This window comes from Balearica regulorum, chromosome 2 (assembly GCF_011004875.1).
Source record: "Balearica regulorum gibbericeps isolate bBalReg1 chromosome 2, bBalReg1.pri, whole genome shotgun sequence".
NCBI classification, from domain to species: Eukaryota; Metazoa; Chordata; class Aves; order Gruiformes; family Gruidae; genus Balearica; species Balearica regulorum.
In genome coordinates this window covers 106,933,658-106,956,368 of record NC_046185.1, presented here as the reverse complement: position 1 = coordinate 106,956,368, position 22,711 = coordinate 106,933,658, and the positions used below count along the sequence as shown (strand labels likewise).

The following is a 22,711-nucleotide window of genomic DNA, read 5'->3' as shown; positions in this document are numbered from 1 at the left end:
CATAAGGAGACAGTGCACTCCTCTCTCCCTGTTGTCTAGGAAGTGCCTTACCTGAAATAGGCCAGGGCACAAAAAGCTAAGAGCACTTGACCTACATTTCCCTTGATCGGCTGTTTGCATAATTTGCCTCTATTTAGGCTTTGCTGCCATTACCATGGTAATATTTGAGGGCCTTCCATGACCTTAGTGTCTTTCATCTTATTTCTGGCAACTCAACCTCTCAGAGTCAAAACTGTAGTTAACAGTTTTGCATTTGAACAGGGGAAGAGACACTTGCTAGGTGTGTTGGAAATGTAGCATTCTACTGTGTTTCTCAGCAATGGTGACATCTTTAATGTGTTTCCCTGCTCTTAGAGGATTTTGCCACCCCTCCAGTCATGACTTTGGTGGTTTGATTTGAGCCATTAGCTCTTCACTCAAGAGCTGAGTTCTCAGCTTATTAGTCATGGCTGTGGTCCCATCGTTGTGAACATTGTCACACCCATACCTGCACACACAGAGTAGTGTCACTGGCATTTCTCTCCCAGTAGTTTCATGACTGTATTGAACCGAGACAGAAAGGAGAAGAAAAGCTATCGCATGCCTTAAAGTTCCATCAGAAGGAAACAACAAGAAAACAAACAGTCCTTTCTCATTTATTTTATGTTGGTATATTAGAATTGTCTTTTATTTCTGTGTGTCAAAGGCTGGATGGAAGTCCAACAACATGACCAAGGTCACAAGGGTCTGCTTCAGTGCTGGCAGCTTTGTCCTTGTCCTGTGGCTTGCTCTGAAACCTTTGTTGTGAATCATACACAATGGTAGGAAGCACCACATATTGCTAAAGAACCTTCTCAATAATGCCATCCAAAATGAACGTTTTGGTCCATGACTAGGCAAGGCAGAGGAATCTGATCACACATTTCCAGATCAGAAATTAACAGCAGCTGCCAGTGATTGAGCAACATCGCTATCCATGCAATGCATTAGATGGTTGATTACTCCACTTACCTACCACTGCTTGATTACTTTGACTTGTCCAGAAATGTCTATGCCCTGGCCCAAAGGTGTATTGTTCTTTAGGCTGCTGTTCTGCCCAATATTGTATTGGGAGTTTAACTGAGAACCTTAAACATTCCTAGGAAGAAAGTAACAAAAAAGTTCTAATTCAGAAAATAGAGGAATGGATAAGCAAGCCCAAAATAGACTTTTTATTCAGAGCATGAATTCAGTTTGCAGATATCTTTGCTGTCATCAGACTAAGATTTCCGATATTCCAGTATGATGTAAAAATGGAGTTGTAAGCTTGGTTTGGATTCTCATCTGGAAAAAGCTTTTTATTTTTACTATTAGAACATGTAAATTCCAACAGTTAGACTAAATGCAAGAGGCCATTACACATGTTTATAGACAACAACAAGTCAGAGATAGAGTTATACCACCAAAATAGGGGAAGGATATTTTAAGAAAACAGCATATTAAATTTAAACAGCAAAAAAAGTGTTAGGGAAACATCTCACAAACAGGAAATATATACTTGCTTAGAATAAAAATTTCAGGTATATTTCTTGCAGAGCTTAACTGCTATTTAATGTTTACTGAGATTTCACAAATTAGAGGAAGAGCTGAGAATTTATTTCAAAAGTGAATGATTCCTGAAGAATTTATGTTTATAACACCAATTCTCTTTCAGCATTCTTTCTACTTATAAAGAAATTTAAGAATACATAAGTAAACTGCAAGCCAAAGCGGACTGTGTGATTTAAATAAATAGGGTGTTTCCTAAGTTTTGTCATGGAAAGCAAAAATTCACTTCCTTAAAAAAACAAATCACATGAAAGGACTATTTTAAGACCATACTGGTTTTCTCCTATTTAGACAGGAATGGACAGTGAGAAAAGTATGTGGACTTTGTAATAGATCAGAATAGCAAATTCTAGATACAAAAGGAACACCAGCAAAGGTTAGAGCAGATTCTTCAGTGGTTTACATGATTGTAGTTTCTCAACAATGCCTGAGAATTTGGCCACAAGTCACTCTAACAAAAAGGTACAAATTCCAGAGAAGGAATTTTGCAGAAGAGTCTACTAAAGACTAGGCTGGAATTTGCAAACCTAGGAGTTCCAAATGAGGTTTGAGACCTAGATATTCAGTATTTGTATTTTATTTTTTAGAATTGTTTCCTAATGTGTGACTCCCACTAACTCCTGTGAGTGAAGTCACTTGTAATAAGATACTTGTATCTTGGGCTAAGGACTTCAGACGTGTTAACTCCTAGGCACTCTTTCAGAACGCTGTCATTCACATAAATGATAGAATTTCTGTTGCTGTTGTGCACAGAAATTTCTGTGTGCAGGAACTGTCTATGGTTCCATCACAAATACCAGAGTAATTAAAAACACCTCTAGAAAATTTTATATTAAAATATTTTTTGTATTTGTTACCATTCTTAAGGATGTTCAATTTTAAAACCTTTTTGTTTGTTGAAGTTGCTGTCTTATCAGGTCTGTTTCCATTTGACTGCAAAATGAAGTAGGTTTGCTTTAAACACTGACGATTCTCTAAACTTACCTTTTTTGAAAGGTGGATCAAATACTGCTGTCACTGTCTCCACCTACCTGGGAAGTAACTGGCCTCCAAGACCAATGTGATTTAAGTGGCATTGTTCTAGCTTTCTACTTTGCAAAAATGTCAAGGGCCTATTTAAAAGAACACAAAACTACTGAAGACACCAATACACTTAGCTGATCAAGCCCTGAAAGTAGCCATCGGCCCAGAGACTTTAGCTTGAATTACTCAGAACTTAAAAGAGATTTTTCCCCAATGTTAAAGCATGATATAAGAGAACTGTTCCCACTCTACTTTGCAGGCATTATTTTGCTCAGTTAAATTTCAAAGGATGAGTTAATAGAAGCTATTTGATGGCTTCAGCTAATGTTTTGTTTTTTGGAAAGGTTTTACTTTTCCTCTATGCCCACAGGCAGAAGAAGAGAGAGATGATATGGAGAGAGTCAAGCTGGATAATAAAAGAATTCTCTTCAACCTGTTGCCAGCACATGTTGCACAGCACTTTCTTATGTCTAATCCAAGAAATATGGTAAACCAAAATAAAATTTAAATACATGGTGATGTTGTATGGATGTGACCCTGTGTGGCTTGGGTTACCTTTCCACCGTATATTTTCAAGAAAGGCTTGGACTTATAAAATTGCATTCATGTTAAAAAGAATAGTTTTGTAAAAACTTGTGTTCAAGAATTAGATTTGGATTATTTCTTTGGCTGTAGAATCCTCCTTCTCTGAGGAATTTTAATAAAAAGCAGGATAAGGGTATGTTGTGTCATTCAGCATGAATGCAGCCAAGTGTCTGCATGCAAATCACTATTTTTTTTTTCCCAATCAATTTAGAATACCGGGGTTTATCACAGTATTTCATGAGCTAAGTTTGGTTCTGAATGGTGAAGTGTATGAACTGCCAGACACTCCCATATGAACCACTCTAGTTCTGGAAATACGCTGCCGTTACCAAACCCATCCATTTAAAGTTAAACACAGAGAATTGTACACACCCAAGGAAGACACAGTAGCTTTTAACATCAAAGAGCGCATTGATTAAAGTGGTTCAGGAAGCCCTTATCAATACCTGCAGCACTGGAGTAGCTGAAATTGCCATGACGCTGCTCTTGAGAGTTTGGATCAATGTATTTGAACCACAGAAGAGTGGTTTTACTTTCCGTGAGCTCTCCAAATTCTTAAGCAGAAACTTTAATGTACAGAACAGCATTATACTGTTAATGTGAATACAGGACTCTGCAACACAGGGAAAGACATGAAGGAGCGAGGCTGGTTTTGTGCTGCAGGGTAAAATTGTTCCATCTCCTATTTTAGTTATAAAACAAAATTGAGAAAATGCATTTATATTTCTCATACAATAAAAGTTCTACAACTGTTAAGACTTTCTACAAAAGTTTTACTCACTGCTTTCATGTCTAAACAGAGAAAAACACTAAGTTGTTTTAAATGGATTTAATAGCTTAGGTGTTAATTTTCTTTTGTGTTTTTGAGTGGAGAGATCTTTCAGCATTTTTTAATGAGGCTGGCTTTCTCTCTGCTAAAAATGATGGCTTTTGTCCTAGCTATTGCTTAGCAGTAGAATAGATATTATAATAATGATGCCTGGTTTAGATTAATCTTTTAAAATAAAAATTATATCTGCTCATGAACTGCAGGACCTTTATTACCAGTCATATTCACAAGTGGGAGTGATGTTTGCTTCCATCCCAAATTTCAATGATTTCTACATCGAATTGGACGGCAATAATATGGGAGTGGAATGTTTACGCCTACTAAATGAAATTATTGCTGATTTCGATGAGGTAAGGTCTAAACAATTTGTCTTTTGACCATATCAGTTCTACCAAATTACTATCAACAGAGATTATCTGTAGCAGTGTATTTTGAAGTGCCTAATAAAACAGTACTCTGTAAACTTTCTATTTAATTATAGTTGGTGTTCACTGAGCTTCTCCAAAGTGCCCAGTTTGTCTTTTCAGGCACATGAGTCTGACCTCAAATACCTCTAATACAGGAAGAGTATTAAAATGCAAGTTAATGGTAATTTTTTCAATGACCTCAAAGCGGGCAAGCCTCAACTTGCCAAAAATAATACGGTTTAATCAACTTGCACATATTATCTGATAATTATGGTTGCTTGTCTAAAATATTATGTAATATTTAACAGTTTTATGTTTTAAACAAAGCTTATGGACAAAGAATATTATAAGGACATAGAAAAGATCAAGACAATTGGAAGTACATATATGGCAGCTGTGGGACTCGTACCTACTTCAGGAACTAAGGTAAGAAGATTTTACGTGATGGTCATTTGTGGAGGAACCATTCTCCTTCAATTTCCAGAAGAACATCAGAAACATAACTCTATGTGATTATAGATAACTTGTATTACTTCTTTACAACAATTATATCTGAAATTCAAAGAACAACTGTAGCCTGAAAAGAAAAATTGCCATCCTAGCAGTTGCTCATGTGCCTTCATATGGGATTTCATTGTCTGCAGCTCTTGATTCTCTGCAAATTGGCGTATAAAGTTCCTAAGTCAGAGTGGTAGTGTTTTAAACCCGGTATCTTAGATGACCTTCTAAGATGCAGGGAAGGAGAGATTCTAGGTGTAAAGAATTGCTGCAAAACTAACACAAGAATATTAATATTTTTTTCTTTTTTATATTGAAATCTGGGTGCAACCTGCAATTAAAATAAACAGCCTCTCCCAACTTCCATCATGGACAGGAACTTAGTGCTAAGTACATTGCTACACTTAACCCTGGTCCCTCCAAATCAGCTCTTCTTTCTCTCTACTGCTAGCATTCTTTTTACCTCTTTAATTACTCAGCAATAAAAAGTCCAAGTCATTTCAGACCCACTAGTTCTGGGGCACGGTTTTTCTTCCGTATCCTTGTTACTACTCCTGAGTGTGTTTCTCACCATAAGTTTGTGTCTTGGGACAGAGATTTCCTAGATTTGCATGCAGCATCTGGAAAAGCAGAGAACCCTGTGGACAATATACTAAATATTTTATATACAGAGTACTATGCACAATAATAATAATAATTATTATAAAATAATTTATGAAAAAATAATAAAAGTATTAATATGCAGAATATAATGAAAATGAAAGCAATCCACACACCTAGTCTGGCCAGAATTTCCAGACACCTCTCCCCTGGTCTGATACGCATGTACATATGTGGTAGAGGTACACTCATGCATATGGTTTAGTATTGCAAAATAACATCAAATTAGAGGGCAAAAGCAAAAAGGGCCAGAAGATGGCCTGTGAACTTTCTAGCAACAATTATCCTTGTTAAGTAAATAAAAAACAAGGCCACATTGAAATCAACTGTTAGAATCATGTTGGAATATATCACATGCAACTAATTTTCTGGTCTGCAGGGTATTTACAACTGATGTTTTCCTTTGTATCATTCCTAGAAATCTACACATTAGAGAATAGTATTTTTAAAACTCTATTTATACTGAAATGTTTGACTCCTGGGTCCCGAGACAGGAAAAAAAAATTGATCCTTTGAATTTTGTTCGGTGTGATCTCAGGCAAAGAGGCAACAGCATACTTGTGTGTCTGCTATAAATGCTCTTTGAACTATAATCCTGAAAACAAGTGTGTTATTGGGTAACTTTGGCAGCATATGTTCCAAAACCTAAACATGTTTATCTCTTGTATTTTATAGTTTCTAACTGAAGGGTCAGCTGAGTTAGCCCAGTACTGAAGATACTGCTCTGAGCTTATGATAGTAATGCATTTTAAATCACTGCAGAAGGTCTGGTACAGCACTCTGCGTTTCTCTGAAATCTTGGGGCAAATTTTGATCTTTTCTGTACAGGTAGAATTTATTTAACACTCCATATTCCAGAAATCCTAAAGATCTTGTATGAAACAGCCAATTTGTTTTTACTTTAACTTGGGGTTTCAGCTCTTCTGTGTTCCCTTCCCACTGCTCGTGTGACACAAATGAGTAGAAATCATACACATCATCTTGGCAGTTTCCCATTAGGTCTTCCGCATGCACCTATGCATTAAAAGTCCAATGATCCTGAGTAGCCCATCAAGCACAGACATTCACTGCCAGCCATCACACAGTCCCTGGGCTGCCCTATGGAATCATATGTGTCCATGGGAGCCATAGGAGACTCAAGTGCTTCTGGTCTCCCCTCTGCTGCGGGTATCCCAACTTCATCAGAAAATCTGGCACAGCCTCTGATTGTGAGCCACGAATTTCATACTAGGATTTGGACATGAGGATGGGGTTTACTGTGCTCTTAACTGGGGATATTTACACACATAAGAACCCAGTACCCTGATGAAGTTAAATATTTAAATCTGATATTTTACAGGACTGTTGTTTCTGCAGCTTGACTGCAGCAGGTGACTATAGTAAATACACATTGCCTCTGTCAGAGCGGTTTTGCTGTGATGGTCTGGACAGTCTTTCCAGTAACTATTCCTCTGATGTTTAAATAAATAATTGCTTGCCAGTTATGCCATCCAGGCAGCACAGAAACCAAACTCTTTGTAGATCTTTTGCACAATATAAGTTCATTGTATGTGTGGAGTCCTTTGAAATGATGTCTGTGATTTCACCAGGGTCCTGACTTTGTGGTGTTCTTCGGTGCAGGTTCAAAAGACTTTGCCAGTAATCCTTTTGAGAGGCATCTGTCACCTGCAGCTCATCCAGTATTTGTCACCAGTCCTCTCTCCTGCAATTCTGAGGGGCATTGCAGGAAATCAAAGCATTCATTGGGCAGGAAAGAAATGGAGGGATAAGGAATATAAAGATTAGAGGATTGAATAAAACTATACACTCCTCCCTCCCTCCTCCAAACATTCAATATTCTTCTCCTTCTCTGTTGGAAGTGTAGTCATCAGCTCTTTAAACTTAATTCTTGTTCTTCCTTTGTCTTGATGAGGCTGGAAAAGAGTAGAGCTAGTTGACATTGCAAGAAGCAGAATGCCAGACACCCAGGCAGGTAAATAAAAATATCCATTCTAAAAGCTGGGACTGGCCCAAGGATGGCTTTCATAATTTTTTGTAAGCACTTTGCTCCACTTTTTGTAAATTTCCCAGCCACATGAAACAATCATTTCAAACTGAGCTGAATAAAGCAAATAGCAACCTGTTTCTCAGGTTTCTCAGCCACTGTCAAGTACTCCATTTATAAAATCTCACTATCATGACAAAAACCTAGTGAGCTCTCATCTCATGCCAGCTGCCACAGCCCTGTTGTGCAACACCCTACTGAAGCTAGACTGCCACTGACCCTGCATTTCTTTCACCATATCCTACCTTTCACCCACTTTCACTTTGCAAATCTGTTCAAGAATTCATATTTATTATTCAAATAAGAGCACAACATAAAAGCAACCATATTGAGTCAGGTCAAAGGTCTATTCTACTAACCTGTCTTTAGCCGACGGTATAACCTTGGGGAAGGGCATGAGTTACAGGACGAACATGCAAACATCCCTTTTACACTTTCTAATGATATGCTGCTTAAGAAATTCTAGAGCTATAGATAATATCTTTTTACTACTTTGTAGCAAATATTTCTTCCGTGAGTTTGAGTAATTGTGTTTGAATCTAGCTAACTTTTGGAATCCACAATATAGTCTGAAAATGAGTTCCACAGTTTAATTAGACTAGAGTAGTAAAAATTATTTTCTTACATTTTGGCAGTTTTTTTACAAGTTGATACTTTGGCATTTTATTTGATCCCTTCTGGTTCTTTTGCTTTAGTTCATTTAGATACGTTTTATAACAACATACTTCAGCTTGCCTGGAAAGGAAAGAAGACAGGGGTGTTCTGCATCTCACAGGATTAAACCTAACAGGAATTTTGTCAATGGGAACAGCGTGCACCCCATGGAGCTGGGAGCTAGCAAAAGCCCCAAAGGGAGAAGAGGGCAGAAACTATAGTTATTAATAATCATCAAGCAAAGCAGTTTTGTAAGAAAACAGGTTATATTCCCTGCCATGCTCACAACAAACATCTGCAGCTCTCTAGCAACAGAACCACTTTACCACGGGAACTTTGCTTTTCATTCTTCCCAGAAATCAAAAAGAGAGAGAGAGAAGAAAAAAAAAAAAATCAGTACTTGAGAAAAGAATGCATGTGCAATAGCCACCATCAAAAGTTTCTTTTCACAAACAGCAAAATGGGTTAGATTCTTTTCCTAATCCATCCAGTCTGAGCTTTTCATTGTTTTTCACTTTGGTATTTCACCTGCTTCTCACTATCACACAAATCTAATGTGCAATACTATTTTGTTTCTAGGCAAAAAAATCAATTTATTCCCATCTGAGTACACTGGCAGATTTTGCAATAGAAATGTTTGACGTTCTTGATGAAATCAACTATCAGTCTTACAATGACTTTGTCCTACGAGTTGGTAAGTCAAATTTCTACAACTATCACCTAAGCAGAATATTGTTGGCTTTCCCTGTGCTGTATGCAAAGGATTACCTGTCCTGCATTCATGATTAAAACTGAAAAGCCTCCTTTAGTGGGAGAGTCACATACACGTGGAAAGTGAGCAGGCTCGATGGTGAGCATCTCCAATTCCAGTGTGTTTACTTAATCTAGGCACCGCTAAAAGAAAACTGCACTGATAATTGTATACAATATTAGTAGCGTACCCAGTCTTGTGGCTTACACTGCTCTGCATAGCTAAACTGCTGAAAACTGGATCTGGCTGTACTTAACTATTAAGTTGCACCTGCAAAAGCTTTGTTGGAATTAAAAGTGTGATGGGAGCTTTCTGTCCACAGATGCCAAATCATCTCCCTAAGTCCTATTTTCTCCAACAAATCAAATCCTCTGGTCTTGACAACACAAACCTTCCCATACAATCCTTTACATGTTATTACATTTCGTACCTCTTGGAGTCCTTTCTCCTAGCCTTCTTGGAGAGCAAGTTCCCCTCTTCCCTTCCTTCCCTGTATCCCGCTCCTCTCCAATGGTACTCCACTGCTGTTCTCATTTCATTGCATATTCTAACACAGATAGTTTTCTCCAGCTTCTCTCTATATTTTCATGGCTGAACTGTGAGAATGGGCTGGACAAGGGGAAAAGTAAAGTCGCTAGCGGTGGAAAATTGAGAAAGACTAAAGACATCAAGGGTAGCAATAGGAGAGTTATACATCTTTGCCCTCCTGTACATCCTAATAATTAGACACCCCAAATTCTCTTTGAAGTCTGTTTATAACTGGTCTTTCCAGGTTCACAAAGGGGCAGAAGACAAATATTTAACCCCTATTCTTCTGCATTACTTGCCTGGGAAAGCTCTTGCATAGAACCTCATGCAGGTTTTTAGCATCTGCAGCTCTTCAGGGCACTCAGAAGAAGGAACTTCCTCTTTTATTTAATTTTCTTTCTTTTTTTTTTTTTTATTTTTTTTATTTCTCTATTTATTTTCAGAGAGGTTATGGAGGCCCCATCCCTGGAAGTGTTTAAGGCCAGGTTGGATGAGGCTTTGGGCAACCTGGTCTAGTGGAGGGTGTCCCGGCCCTTGGCAGGGGGCTTGGAACTAGATGATCTTTGAGGTCCCTTCCAACCCAAACCATTCTATGATTCTATGATTGATTCTATGATTATCTTCCAAACATGGTGTCAAAATCAGTCAGAAATGTAGAATTGAGTCCTGTGGTTTCCCCAAAAAGATGCTTGAGCCATTTTCATACAGTCTTGTAGTCTTTCAGTGTCTCCCTGATCTGAGTTGTCTAGTACTGACAACCAATGTGACATGCTTCCCTTACCCCATTCCTCATGTCTTCCAGGCTACTATTTCTATTCCACTTGGAAAACCTCCATTAAAAGGCTTTATATGAGCAACCACAATACCAACAATTAAAGAGCCTTAACTGTTTGTCTTGAATTGTTCTACGGCTGAACTCTGCACAACCACTGTTTTTCTTCTTCTCTTAAACAAAAAAAGAAAATCTACAGATGAGCCAAATATTTATGTTGTCTACATTATTGCATTTCCAATAAGATATCTCTGTGTATGTCTTTATTTTGTTTCTAAACCTCTTACAAATGGAGAAGTCCAGTTGGCATTAATTTAACATATATTATGTCCTATGACCAGAAAAATTCAAAGGCACTTGTATTAAATCTATTTTGAAAGATTCATGTTTCCCTTGGACAATATGCTGTAGTGTTTGAAACCAAACTCATTTTTTTGATTTTAGGTATTAATGTCGGGCCGGTAGTAGCTGGGGTCATTGGAGCAAGAAGACCACAGTATGATATCTGGGGGAACACTGTAAATGTTGCCAGCCGGATGGATAGTACTGGAGTGCAGGGGAAAATTCAGGTGAGTGCATTCAATTTTGCAAACTTTACATACCTCCTGTTTTATATGTGGTTACATTTTCAAGACCACTTAGAAAACACAGCCTCACGTGGTCTTGTGGTTCTTATGAAAAGGGAAACATTCTCCAGATGATTCAAGCATCAGAGGTATAGTTGTTTGCCATTATATATGCTTCATTATTTGGAAGTAACAAAATCCTCAAGTAAATCACTTCCCATCAGAAGAAGAGTTCTCTGCTGCATTGCACACAGTTGGAGGCAAGCCTGGGAATACTGACACTGCATGGGCCAGTCCTTCTGCTGTAGGAATTTTGCCTGAATAAGGACCTCAAGGAAAGGATCTGTGTCCATTTGCATCATGCTGCATTTTATGTAGCTTTAAAAATTCCTTGGATACTTTGGATCAGAGAGGCTACACAGAGAGAGAACATTGTTGTTCTACTAGAGCTTGGCTAGAAGCTATGCTGCACCTCTCAAAATCTCAATGCAGTCCTTCGTCCAAAATACCTGTCTAGTCTCCAGGGATCAAAAGTTCTGGAGTAAATTAACGTCACTGGAACTGATTCAGCTTACAACAGTGGACAATTTGGTTATACATTTCTGTTGGACGACACTTAATCTGGCTGTGTAATTATTCAGCTCAAGACCAGAAGTTCTGCTTCTCAGATTCCAGTTTAGTCAGTGATTTTTAATTCCTTAAGAAAATTCTAAGTGAGCCCAAGAGCAGCAGTAAGTGCTAATTCATTCTGCTTACATATATTTCATAACAGAGAAGTAAAATGGGGAGGAGTGAGCAGTTCTAGGATTAACCTTATATGAACAGGAAAAACTAATAGTTCTTTTTTTTGTGTCTTCAGGTGACAGAAGAAGTTCAGCGGATATTAAAAAGGTGCAGTTATGAATTTGTGTGCAGGGGTAAAGTCAGTGTAAAGGGAAAAGGCGAAATGTTGACCTATTTCCTGGAAGGAAAGGCCGATGGAAATAATTCACAAACACGGTCTTTAAACTTAGAGCGGAAAATGTACCCTTACGGGAGAGCAAACATTCAAACAAAACTGGGCACCAGCTGTCCGTCAGTGTCCTCAGTTGCTAGCTTTACTGTAAAAGCTGGGCTTGGAGCAGGTCAAACGTCTGCCACTCACACAAATCAAACACTGCATTATCTTCCTTCTGTGCCAGCTGTGAAGGAGGCGTAGAGCAAAGGAGATTTGGTTGTGCCATTTGCAGTGAACTTGGAGAGTGATGGTTGCCTGAATTTTTACCAAGAGATCAGAGGTCATAGACCATGGCATTAACCAAGGACCACTACAACCCAACCAAAGAGAACTTGGGGACTGTGTAACGAACTCTTGGGATGGAACATATAAGGGCTAGCAATTCTGTTAGGAAAAGTCAAAACCTGATTTTCTGGAAATAAGGGATATTTTCTTGGCATTTTTAAAGGATAAATGAAAAAAAATGAGAGAAACATGCAAGCAATTATTTATGTGTGTGTGTATATATATGTTTTAATCTATATATGCACATATACAAAGTCCTGTGTAGAGTTAATAAGATTTATAGAGATAAACATAAAAATATGTATTTATTTACACATCCACCTGCAATGACAGCAAAGAGATTTCTCTTTCTGTCATAGCCAGCATTGTTGGGTCTGGGATTAGCAAAGCTGCAGTTAACGGTGGAGTGTGGGGCAGCTGAAGACTCTCCAGGGCTACAGCAAGAGTTAGAGAAACTGCACTCAGTGCGCGAGTTAAAACAATGAGAACAGTGTTCATTGTGCTGTCAATGGCAGATTAATGAAGACTGGATTCAGCTAATTGCTAAACCCTATGTATTTTTTTAAAACTCTCCTTGCATGCTCCAAAAACTTCAAAAAAATTCCAATTCAAATCGTAACACTAGGATATGAAATAGATAAACAACAGAGCTTAAAGGTTTGGCAAAAGAACGTTATATATTCTTTCAATTTTTTTTTTTTTTTAAAGTGTGGTAGTTTAGAAGTTGCTGCCTCTTCACTAGTCATTTGACTCTGTGCAAGACAGAGGAGGCACCTGGCAAGCACAGCAATATGCTTATGCAATATAGAAACATTCCTTTGTGTACAGTGCTGAATTTATTGAAAAGCAGAAGAATGGTATTATTTCAGTCTTTTACAAACAGCACAGTTCCTGTGGCTCAGTTCCAGGATTTAGCTTTACCTTTCTAAACAGTTCAAAGAATAGTCTTGTACTGGTGACAAACATGCTGTTGCTAGCTTTGTGACATTTGTATGTTTGCCAACATAGTCTTAAGTCTTAATTGATTTTTAAATTGATGCCACGGTTTTATTATATCTTGATTCTACCCAGGCTCATTCTTCAAAGCTGTACAATTATAGAAAGCTATAATTCTGAGAAACAAGCACAGTCAAACTTTGCCCAAATGAGGAGCACACTGGTAAACGTGCCAGGAGAGTGAGGCCTGCTCTTAATCTGCATAAAAGGGAACATATTTTGAGTGCTTTTTCCTTTAGTGCAGCCCACATCCTATTGTTCATGGTTTCATCCTGAAACAGTGATTGGGATGTGAAATGTGGAGTGCAGCTCCGTACTCGAGGTGGGGGCAGTTGGAGGTCATCCTGCTGAGTGATATGTGCTCCATGGATAGGTGCTATACTGTCCTGATGGCGATGCACAAGCCAACCAGCCTCACTGCTTTCCAAAAGAGAAGCAAAACTTTACGTTGTCTAAAAACATGCAAAACTTCCTTTTAACTAAAAAAAACCAACACACCTCCCCCCTCAAAAAAAACCCAAACTCAAAAAACCCACCCAACTGCAGAACTTGTCCAGATTGTATTGTAGAAAACTTGCATGGCACATTTCCCTTTGGTGGGCCTATTTTATTACTGATTTCAGTGGAAAGAAGATTCTGAGTGATTCTCCTGCAATCAGCATTTGCTTTGGAGCAGTCACTGTTTGTGTTAGAAGTATATGGACAAATACTTTGTCGACAAATGCAAATGGTTAAGTAAATATTGCAGGACTTTCCATTCTCCATGTAGCCATATCAGGCCACTGTAGGACTCCTGTGGTTTTCAGCAAGGTTTTTATTTAATTTGTATATACACCTTCAGCTAGGTGCTTCGTTGCAATGCTAGCAAAATTAGTGTTGTGATTAAAGTGACTATAAAAAACTGAGAATTGCTTCCTAACTGTACTAGGTGTATGCACCCTGTCTGATCTGTGGAAAGTCACTGCATTTCTTTATCTCCCTAACAGCTATCCAGTTCACAGATACTCTTCTAGAGTAATTTAATTCTGGTTTTGAGGCATTCAAAGCCATTTAAAGAAATACCTGTAGAGAATAGAGGTTTAAAAGAACAAATGTTTACATAATTAAACTGAATAAGTGGTATCCATGTAAAGCACACTGCATATTTATGTTTTCTAACAGATTTGTAAGAACTAAATTGTCGTACAGATAATTTAAATATTTAACTAAAATGGAAAGCATTATGTGCAATAGCATTAATCACTCGGTTCCACTCACAAAGAGTCCACGTTACACAGTTTTTGAATCAGGGAGTCTGGTATAATGTCACCGATAATAATAAAACATTATTTTTACATGTGCTGTTACTAAAAGCATGTTCAGATCCTGGCAGTAGATCTGGTAGTATGTGAACACATAGACCAAATACAGCCATTGACCCACCCCAAAAGTTTACAAAGAAATTATTTCTTTGTTACTTCTTTAATAGGTCCAGGATAGAGGCATATTGCCATTGTTTCTTTTATCACTCAGTGAGCATAAATGAATCATCCCCTACACTAATATTTTCAGGACTGTTCTCATCCCCAGACTCATTCCCAGAGTAGTGCTGAAGTAATGTCAGTGGAAGATCATGTAACAAGGTAAATTTGGATTACTGATTTTAATATTTTAAAAGATTAGCAGGTGCTAGTAGAATTACTCCAAAGTTTTTCTAACCTGATCCTCCTCTCCAACAGTCAAATGAGACACATGACTTTTGTAAGAATGTTTTCCATGTTGAATGGAAAGGACCAGACAGGCGCAGTCTGTCATCAGCTTCTCAGTCAGCACTTTTGCAGGAGATCTGTGCCTCCAGAGCACATTGAGTGGACCAGGATGGCTTCTTGGTGCTGCAGCCAGTCCGGTGTGCACGCGCTAGCTCCCAGCATCAATGATGGTGTGTTTGGAGTCAGTTTCCAGACTTTGTTTGAGTCCTACCATTAACATTTTTTGTATTTTATTGTTGTTGTTGTTGTTGTTGTTGTTGCTGATTTTACTAAGGGGAAAACTATATTTTTCTTTGTAGTCCTGGACTGAGCAGTACAGAATCATGAAGAAAGTTCAGCCAAGGCACAAATTAGTAAAAAGCCATGTGAAAATAATAGGCAATATTCAGCAGCCATTCCAACAGGGAAAGCTAAATGCCTGTTGAAATGCCTGTTGAATGAAGCTGTGCTCTTCCCTTTATGCTTTCCCTCCCTGTTTGTGTAATTTTGCCCCATTTTCTTTTTCTGTATACATTTGTTTTATTTCAGCTCTCGTGTGGTAGCTTTAAATGACAGATTTAATCTCGCTCTTCTTCTGTGTTCTTTGATACTATCAGTAAGTTTTATACATGGAAAGAGTTAGTTGTAGTATTTCCGATAACCCCACAAATGCACATTTTCTACCAAGTTAGAGAAGCTTATCATCAAATTTTTATTGGCAATTAGCTGAAGATAATATGTGGCCCACTCCAATATCCCTGAAAATCATCAGAAGGATTTCCTTGGATTTCTGTGGGATTTGGATCATGTCCACCTTAGTGTATGCAGTTGTATTTCCTGTCTTGCATTTATTAATTTTCTGGTCAAGCTCCGTAACTTTTGCCTGGGTGACCTTGCTGTAGCCACAGCAAGGAGTCAGTTCTGCCCCACAGTATTCAAAAGTTCCTCACATTGTTGCATTGAGGGCAGAATAGTCTCCTGCACTTCTGTTCACCGTTTTGTGCAGCTGTTAGCTTGAAACAATTGACAGATACGAGCCCTACAATGAAGTGATGCCGTTTTGGCATGTTGATGTTTGTCAGTAGCAAGCACAATATATCACATGTGTTTGCACGTTTTCTCTTTCAGATAATAGTAATAATTGAAGTCTTTCATTCTTTATATAAGGAGATGTGTATCAGAGATCTTCAAACTTCACTGTCTTGGGAGCTAATTTCAAAGTGTTCCTATGCTACCTTTATCTTTAAATGATTTTTTAATTATGTTCTCTGCTGAGATTACAAACTGGCATTCAGCTGAATTACTGGCTAGACATTTCCAAACATTTTCCGTTGCCATTGACTGGAGAGCTATTTTATCCAGCCTGTAAAATGCATTGTTTTTTGTAGCTGCTTCCCACTGTGGCAAGTCACACTCCCTTGTCTTCACTAAAACGGATGCAAATTCTCCCTTACTTTCTCTAGGTAAGACTGAGAGCAAAAAGCTTCAGCTCATTAGGGCCAAATCTGCATCCCTTATGTACCCACAAGGCCTGCAGAAATCACCAGGAGTTTAGCGTGCTTATGAAGGTCAGGAGTTGAGCTTCTGTAGGACAAGTTCTGCTTTGGGTTACAGCAATGTCTCGTGTTGGTACTGAACTGAGTATTTTACAACACTGTAACCGAGAATAGGTCATGCGCCTAAATGTCTTTCGCACTTTTGTCTGTGATTTATCTGTAAGGCAAAAGAAAGTACTTGGGAGTCACTGTTCGAAGGGAAACAGTATATGACCTGTGCCATTTCAGTGCTTTGAGGAGTCTGAACACATTAGTAAGTAGCGTGAATAATTTTCATGTGTTGAATTCCTGCTTGTAGCAGAAACAGTGTTTTCTTTACATCAGCAAGTCCAGATTCTGTATGTGTTCTGCCCAGGCAGAAGGACTATTTAGCCATAATGTTCTTTCAAGTTAGAGTTTTGTATTACAGTGAAAACCAACATTTTTTAATTTGTGATAAACCTGTATTATAATGCCTTATTTATTTTTAATCTTGTACAGTGTTACAAAACAACAGAAAACATTGGCCTTTCATGTATTATTCACTTTAAAAGATGTATTGTATTATGAAATTTTGTAAATAGTTTTAGCTCGGACAGGTAACTGCATGTACACTTGTATAAAAAGAGGCAAAAGGCACACTTTTAAAAAATGTTAATGATTTTTGTAAGAGACATTTTACATGTGCATGGAGATTATAAATCTTTTGGAAATGGACGTCCTTTTGCTTTTCCTTGCAATCTACTGCATGCCACTCATGCCTGACTTCAGTAAAACAAAACAAAACAGTAAGTTTTCCTAAATGTTTTTGGCATATCACTTCTGGCACAGAGTAAAATCCACTAGTTGCATGTGCATTCAGCAAAGCAAAATCAAAATGCAAACAGCAAATAAAGAAGAAAACTAATTTAATGATTGTGATCTGCCAACCTCAGTGTTCCAAGATCCATAATACAGTATATGAAAAGTGTTATCAACATCTATGCTGTCTTCATAAGGTACCTTCTGGTCATTAGAAGCAATAAACTCTGCTTACTGTAATATAAAAAGCAAGCAGATATTCTAGTTCATAATGGTGTAATATCTGACATTCAGTGGGTATTCTCTGATACTGCATTTGATGTAGTATTTTCATCAAGAAGGACCAAGTGTCAAATCCATCATTGCTGTATGCAGGTGCAACACTATGGAAGGTAAAGGAGGTGAATTTGGCCCATTGACGTTACCCAGAGTATATTTCTAATGTGATAATAAGTTATTGTATGTGAATAATGCAAATAGATTGTTTTTCTAGATACATACATATGCATATATATGTATGTGTGTATATATAGATAAATTAATTTTGTTGCCTTACTTTCATTAGCTTTTTTGACTTGTTTTCCAAGTAATTTCTATTGATAAGCAGAAAGTATTTAACAGAACTATTAGGAGAAGGTTCACTGGGTTCTCTGGCTTTGAGCCGTCTGGGTTCTGTGCTGATGCTATTCCCGCTCACACTAAAGCCATGCTTACAGGGATGCCTCCTGTAGGCATCACAGCCTAACCCACAGCTGGAGGCCCATGTCACTTAGTGACATAGGAATACGAAATCAATATCCAATCCTCTAGTTGATTTTTCCCGTATTGCTGCTGAACAAAACTTTAAATTCTGTAGGTATTTTGCATACTTTAAAGATGTCGTATCTGTGTCACTACAGCTCGGGACTACTTCTCAAATTACTTATGTAATTGCTGTATGATAAATAAGGAGTACTGCAGAAGCATAACACTGAGGTTGGTGGCAGAGGAAAAAGGTTGTGGACTGTGAATACTTTCTACTATGGATTAACAAGGACTTCTTGTATTTTACAGATTTGAGCTAGTTTTACAATAGGACTTAGAAATCCGTTAATTTGTTTCTTTAATCAGGTGACTGTGAGGTTAACTAAGCAGTACAGCTTCTGCAAGTACTTTTGTCATCATAAGTTAAGGTGTTGATTCATATAGCGTATCCCAGTTGCCTGCATACAAGAACCACTACCTTGTACTGATGATTGGCCTCATACAGCAGTTAAGGGTTTCTAACAGTCTTAAACTAACTGATCTCAAATTCAGTGGGTTTTACATCTCAGTGTGGCATAACTGTTGTGACTAATGACAATCTGGACTCTGCTTCTCCACCTCAACCCTGTTTATGATTGGCTTTTTCCAGAACTCTGTATAGGCTTTTTTTAGCTCTTCGTTCCTCTTAATCCCATCTCTCACTGAGTTTTCAGGCCAAATCTAAATAATTAATAAATATGTAAATGTAAACAAATGGAAAAAAGTACACATAAGGGGGCTGCCTGTTGCTTTTTAATTACTCTTCACAATGTCACACTGCTTGGGTGGTCTGGTGTGACTGATAGGTACAAGGACAAAAACAGGAAAAGAAGAAAAAAAAAACAACCATAAAGTTAGCAGGAGTACCAAATAACAAAAAGAAAAGAAGCCTGTGAGTTACCAATTGCTGAAAGGAAAAGGTGAAAAGCCAGTACTCCTTTTGAAGTCAGAGATAAAGCTCTCAGTGACATGGGACAGGTCTTGAGTATCTGAGCTGGCAGAGCTCAACCAGATTCCTAGTGCAACAAAAATAAGGCTTGTGTTTAAATGCACAGCCAGATCCATTTCTGAGTTTTTGTGTCTGTTCACATTCACAAGAGTGTTCAAGATCTCTTGGTGAACTACTTTCAGAATTTCAGAAGGAATTATTAGAAATGGTTGGGGGTTGTCAGCTTTAATGCCTATTTTCTGATCATGAGGAAGTACCTTGAAATTTGAATTAGCTTTGGTTAAGGTACGTAGCCTGTGTGCTGAAAGGACTTGGTTTTGCTTGTGCCTTACTGCATGCTGGAGGATCTGCTTCTTTATATTAGGATCCCCGTTTTATGCCTTCTGTGGCATCAGAGATGTCACACCTGCATAAAACTGAAGGAACAAACAGTGCTGTGTCACTGTGAAGCTTTTTTACTACTTCCTTTTCCTGCTTTGGTTTACTACCAGCACAGCTATGTGAGTGCAAGGAGTGCTCCAAGTGTTTATGGAGGGAGGCCATACACAGGTATATGTGGATCCAAGCTAAATAAGAACAGATTTCCTAGAAAGCTCAGCACACACAATTAGCTGAGTTTGCAGAAAATCTGTCCAGATACTTTGGAGCTCCTTTGAAAAAGCTGGCTGCACTCCTCTTCAGAACAGGCTTACACAACACATTGATTAAAAACATCCAGAACACTTACCTACAGCTTGTAACCGCACTGCCACGTTTGCTAGATGTAGGTTAGACTGCTGATGGTAAAACAGCTAACAGTTCTCGATGTGGGCAAGGCTAAGATGTGCTTTAATTACTGTGGTTCTGTACACTATTGTGTCTTACTTTTAAGTGCCTGATCTGCTGCTTTGATCCTAGGCCTGTCAGTGGTGGCATCAGTCATGAAAAATTTGAACTGGCCCGTTGAAGTGATTTAGGTGATTTTTCATGTCTTTTACTCCTTAGTGTGCATGGGTGCAAAGGTTGTCTGTTTTTACATTTCAAATGGCATTTGATTGATATATAAAGAATTTTCAATGAAATGTAGATGAAAATTACTTGTGCCATCACAAAATAGCTTCATGATAATTACATTTTTAAAGTGTTATAGTAGAAATCCTTCTTATAATTCCTGCTTCTTTTACAGTAACATTACTAGGGTTCAATTAAGAAGAAGTGAAGTGATTGTGTAACTTGCTCCCATTTACAAGTACAATTGTCTGCACAAATTTGGACTTAGACAAAGCAAATGTTGAGTTTGTTTTCTGCATTTAAGCAGCTGGTTATTACACAGTGGTAGCTTTCAAAAATGTTACAGAATACGGTAAGAATTAAAGTAATGCTTTCGGAGTAACTAGTCTAAAAACCAGAGTCCAAGAGCAGTTACCATTTCTAGTGTAATTTAAGCCAATACCGAGAATTCTAGAGCAGTGAAATTCTGACAGAGGTTAAAAACCTCTTCTTGGAGGTTCTTTTTCCATAAGGTACTTGTGTGTAGATTTGTCTGTGTGCAAATCATCAGTTTGTACACAGAATGTGGATAATGGTGCAAAACAGTAGTAAAACACATATTTCACAGTTTCAGGCAGATTTAGCCAAATTTGACTCATGTCTTCACATCTCTGCCACTAAAACCTGTGCTGCAACTCACATCTGTCTGGATTTTATCCTGCTGATTAGTCCTTGTACTCTCTGCTGTCAGGAGGTTAATTTTTGCCATTCTGGTATACGTCCGTAGGTTCTGCTTGGATGTAAGATGTGAAGTATTTTTCTGATCTGTTAATTGAAAAGATTTAAAAGTGTGCGTGACTCCTTCTTTTTATAATTAAATGTTCAGCAGCCTAAGGTAGGAAACAAAAAACCACATGGATCCTGTGTTCTACAATCAAAATTGGTCTGCCTAAATATGACAACGCAGTGTCCATTGTAGGCTTACCCATAATTTTAATCATCCTAGAAACGTTTAAATGTAATCAACGCCATGGTACTAAGAGGAAAAGGAGCAGGCATGCCTGCCTGCCTCTTAACATCATGTAATTCTTCTTTGGGTGTAACAAAGGGACGTGCAGCTCATAAAACACTGCTTCTTAAGAAATCCGTGCCCCTGCTGCCCTTAACTCGCCTTCAGTTGTTCAGTGCCATCACATTTTTGTTGCAGGTGGTTACTGTCCCCTCGGGCCTGCTTACCATCACCCTCTGTAGGTTTTTCATCACATGGTTGTCAAACTCCTTCTTTTTCAAAAAGAAAATATATTTCCGAAAAGCAGATTTTTCATATAATAGGTGTTTAGGGGAAAAGAAATAGCTTTGACATAATCTAGTTAGGAAGCAGTACATGTGACAGCAGACTTGAAAGGGCGAATAAACGTATCCTGTGGTAGGAGCGCAGGCACCAGCAGCTGGCACCAAGCTGGGCAGCGAGGCTTGGCCCTGCCAGCTGCAGGCAGAGCAGTGTCTCTGCTCGTGTCCCCAAAGAGACACAGATAAGCAAGAGTGGGGTAGCCTAATTCATGTTCCCTAGCAGTTTACTAAACACATGCAAACCCATTTCAAGGGCAGTCGTGTTATATGTGTCTGGATGCCACTTTTTATTAAAAAATAAGAGCAAGGAAAGATACAGTCTTGGGGGTTTATAAGGCTGGTTGAATTGAAGTATTCAGTAAGAAGACCATGCAAGAGGAATCTTATCAGCTGCTTAACCTGCAGATGTTTGCAGCAAATTGTGCATTGCTTTCAAACTAATTTGAATATTCAGCTTAGATTTTGGAAAAAAAAAAAATTTGCATCAGGTAGAGATACTCCATTCCTCAAAGGGAAAACCAAGTGTATTATTCTCTCTATTTAATTGGCATATGAGGTTTCAGAAAATCTTGTAGTCTTATTTACAGCCAAATAAATTTAATGGAAATATTAACTTCAATGATTGTTGAATTGTTAGATCAGGCCTTATTCTAAGGTCTATTCTTCTGCCACTGATGTCAAATGGGGTACTGCCAGTGACTGCAAAGGGACCAGGGGAGGCCTGCTGTGTCACAACAGAAACATCTACATAGGCAAATAAAATGAATAGTCCTAACTTTAAGGAATGAACTAGCAAGTCAAGATGTCATTTTTCCAACTATTGTAGCCCACTGAACCTATAAATAAATTTTATATCTATATAGCTATACACTATATATATATAGATATGTATGTACATACATAGTACTATACAATAACTTAACACTGGGTAACTTCTAATGATAGATTTGCATTAATAATACGGGTCTATTTTTATGTAAATAGAATATTGTAGAGTATCTTCCAGTCTTTTTCAGGATTGTTAAATTGAGAAGAGCAATTGAATATTTGTCCTATTTTTATGTTAAAAAGTGAATGGACTGAAATGTTAAATGTGAATGTAAATTTCTTATTGCAACTTTTATACTGAGTGTTTGCACTATTATAATTTCTGGAATCTAATTAAAAATAAAGGAAAAAATTTGCTTGAATAAACAGCTGTTTGGGATTGTTGTTTTGATTTTCTTTAAAAATCAAGTTGCATTCATTATTCTATACCAAGCTGCCTTTCAGAGGGTCCAACTACAGCTTCTTAGTTTTCAGGCTAAGAACATGCATCTAGAAATCCTGCAATTTTACTTTCACAATTGCTTTGAACTAAAGAATCTTATGGGAACACTTCAGCTCCCTTGTGAGTCTTGTTGACTTTCTGCGTTGACCACGGTGGAAGCCAGCTT

The 22,711-nt window shown here is 38.0% G+C and overlaps 1 protein-coding gene across 2 annotated transcripts in view; it reads left to right on the top strand.

Moving 5' to 3' along the window:
- Positions 1–22,454, top strand: part of ADCY1 (adenylate cyclase 1) — a 170,414-nt gene extending 147,960 nt beyond the window's left edge. The window contains exons 15-21 of one of the 2 annotated variants that reach the window (XM_075745273.1): positions 2,960–3,076; positions 4,207–4,353; positions 4,738–4,836; positions 8,846–8,960; positions 10,762–10,886; positions 11,743–11,774; positions 15,209–22,454. In XM_075745273.1, the coding sequence (XP_075601388.1) occupies positions 2,960–3,076; positions 4,207–4,353; positions 4,738–4,836; positions 8,846–8,960; positions 10,762–10,886; positions 11,743–11,774; positions 15,209–15,236 (663 nt within the window). In that variant the 3' untranslated portion in view covers positions 15,237–22,454. Of the gene's footprint in view, positions 1–2,959; positions 3,077–4,206; positions 4,354–4,737; positions 4,837–8,845; positions 8,961–10,761; positions 10,887–11,742 lie in introns of both variants that reach the window. The other variant, XM_075745272.1, reaches the window with a different exon arrangement.
- The last annotated feature ends 257 nt before the right edge of the window (positions 22,455–22,711 follow it).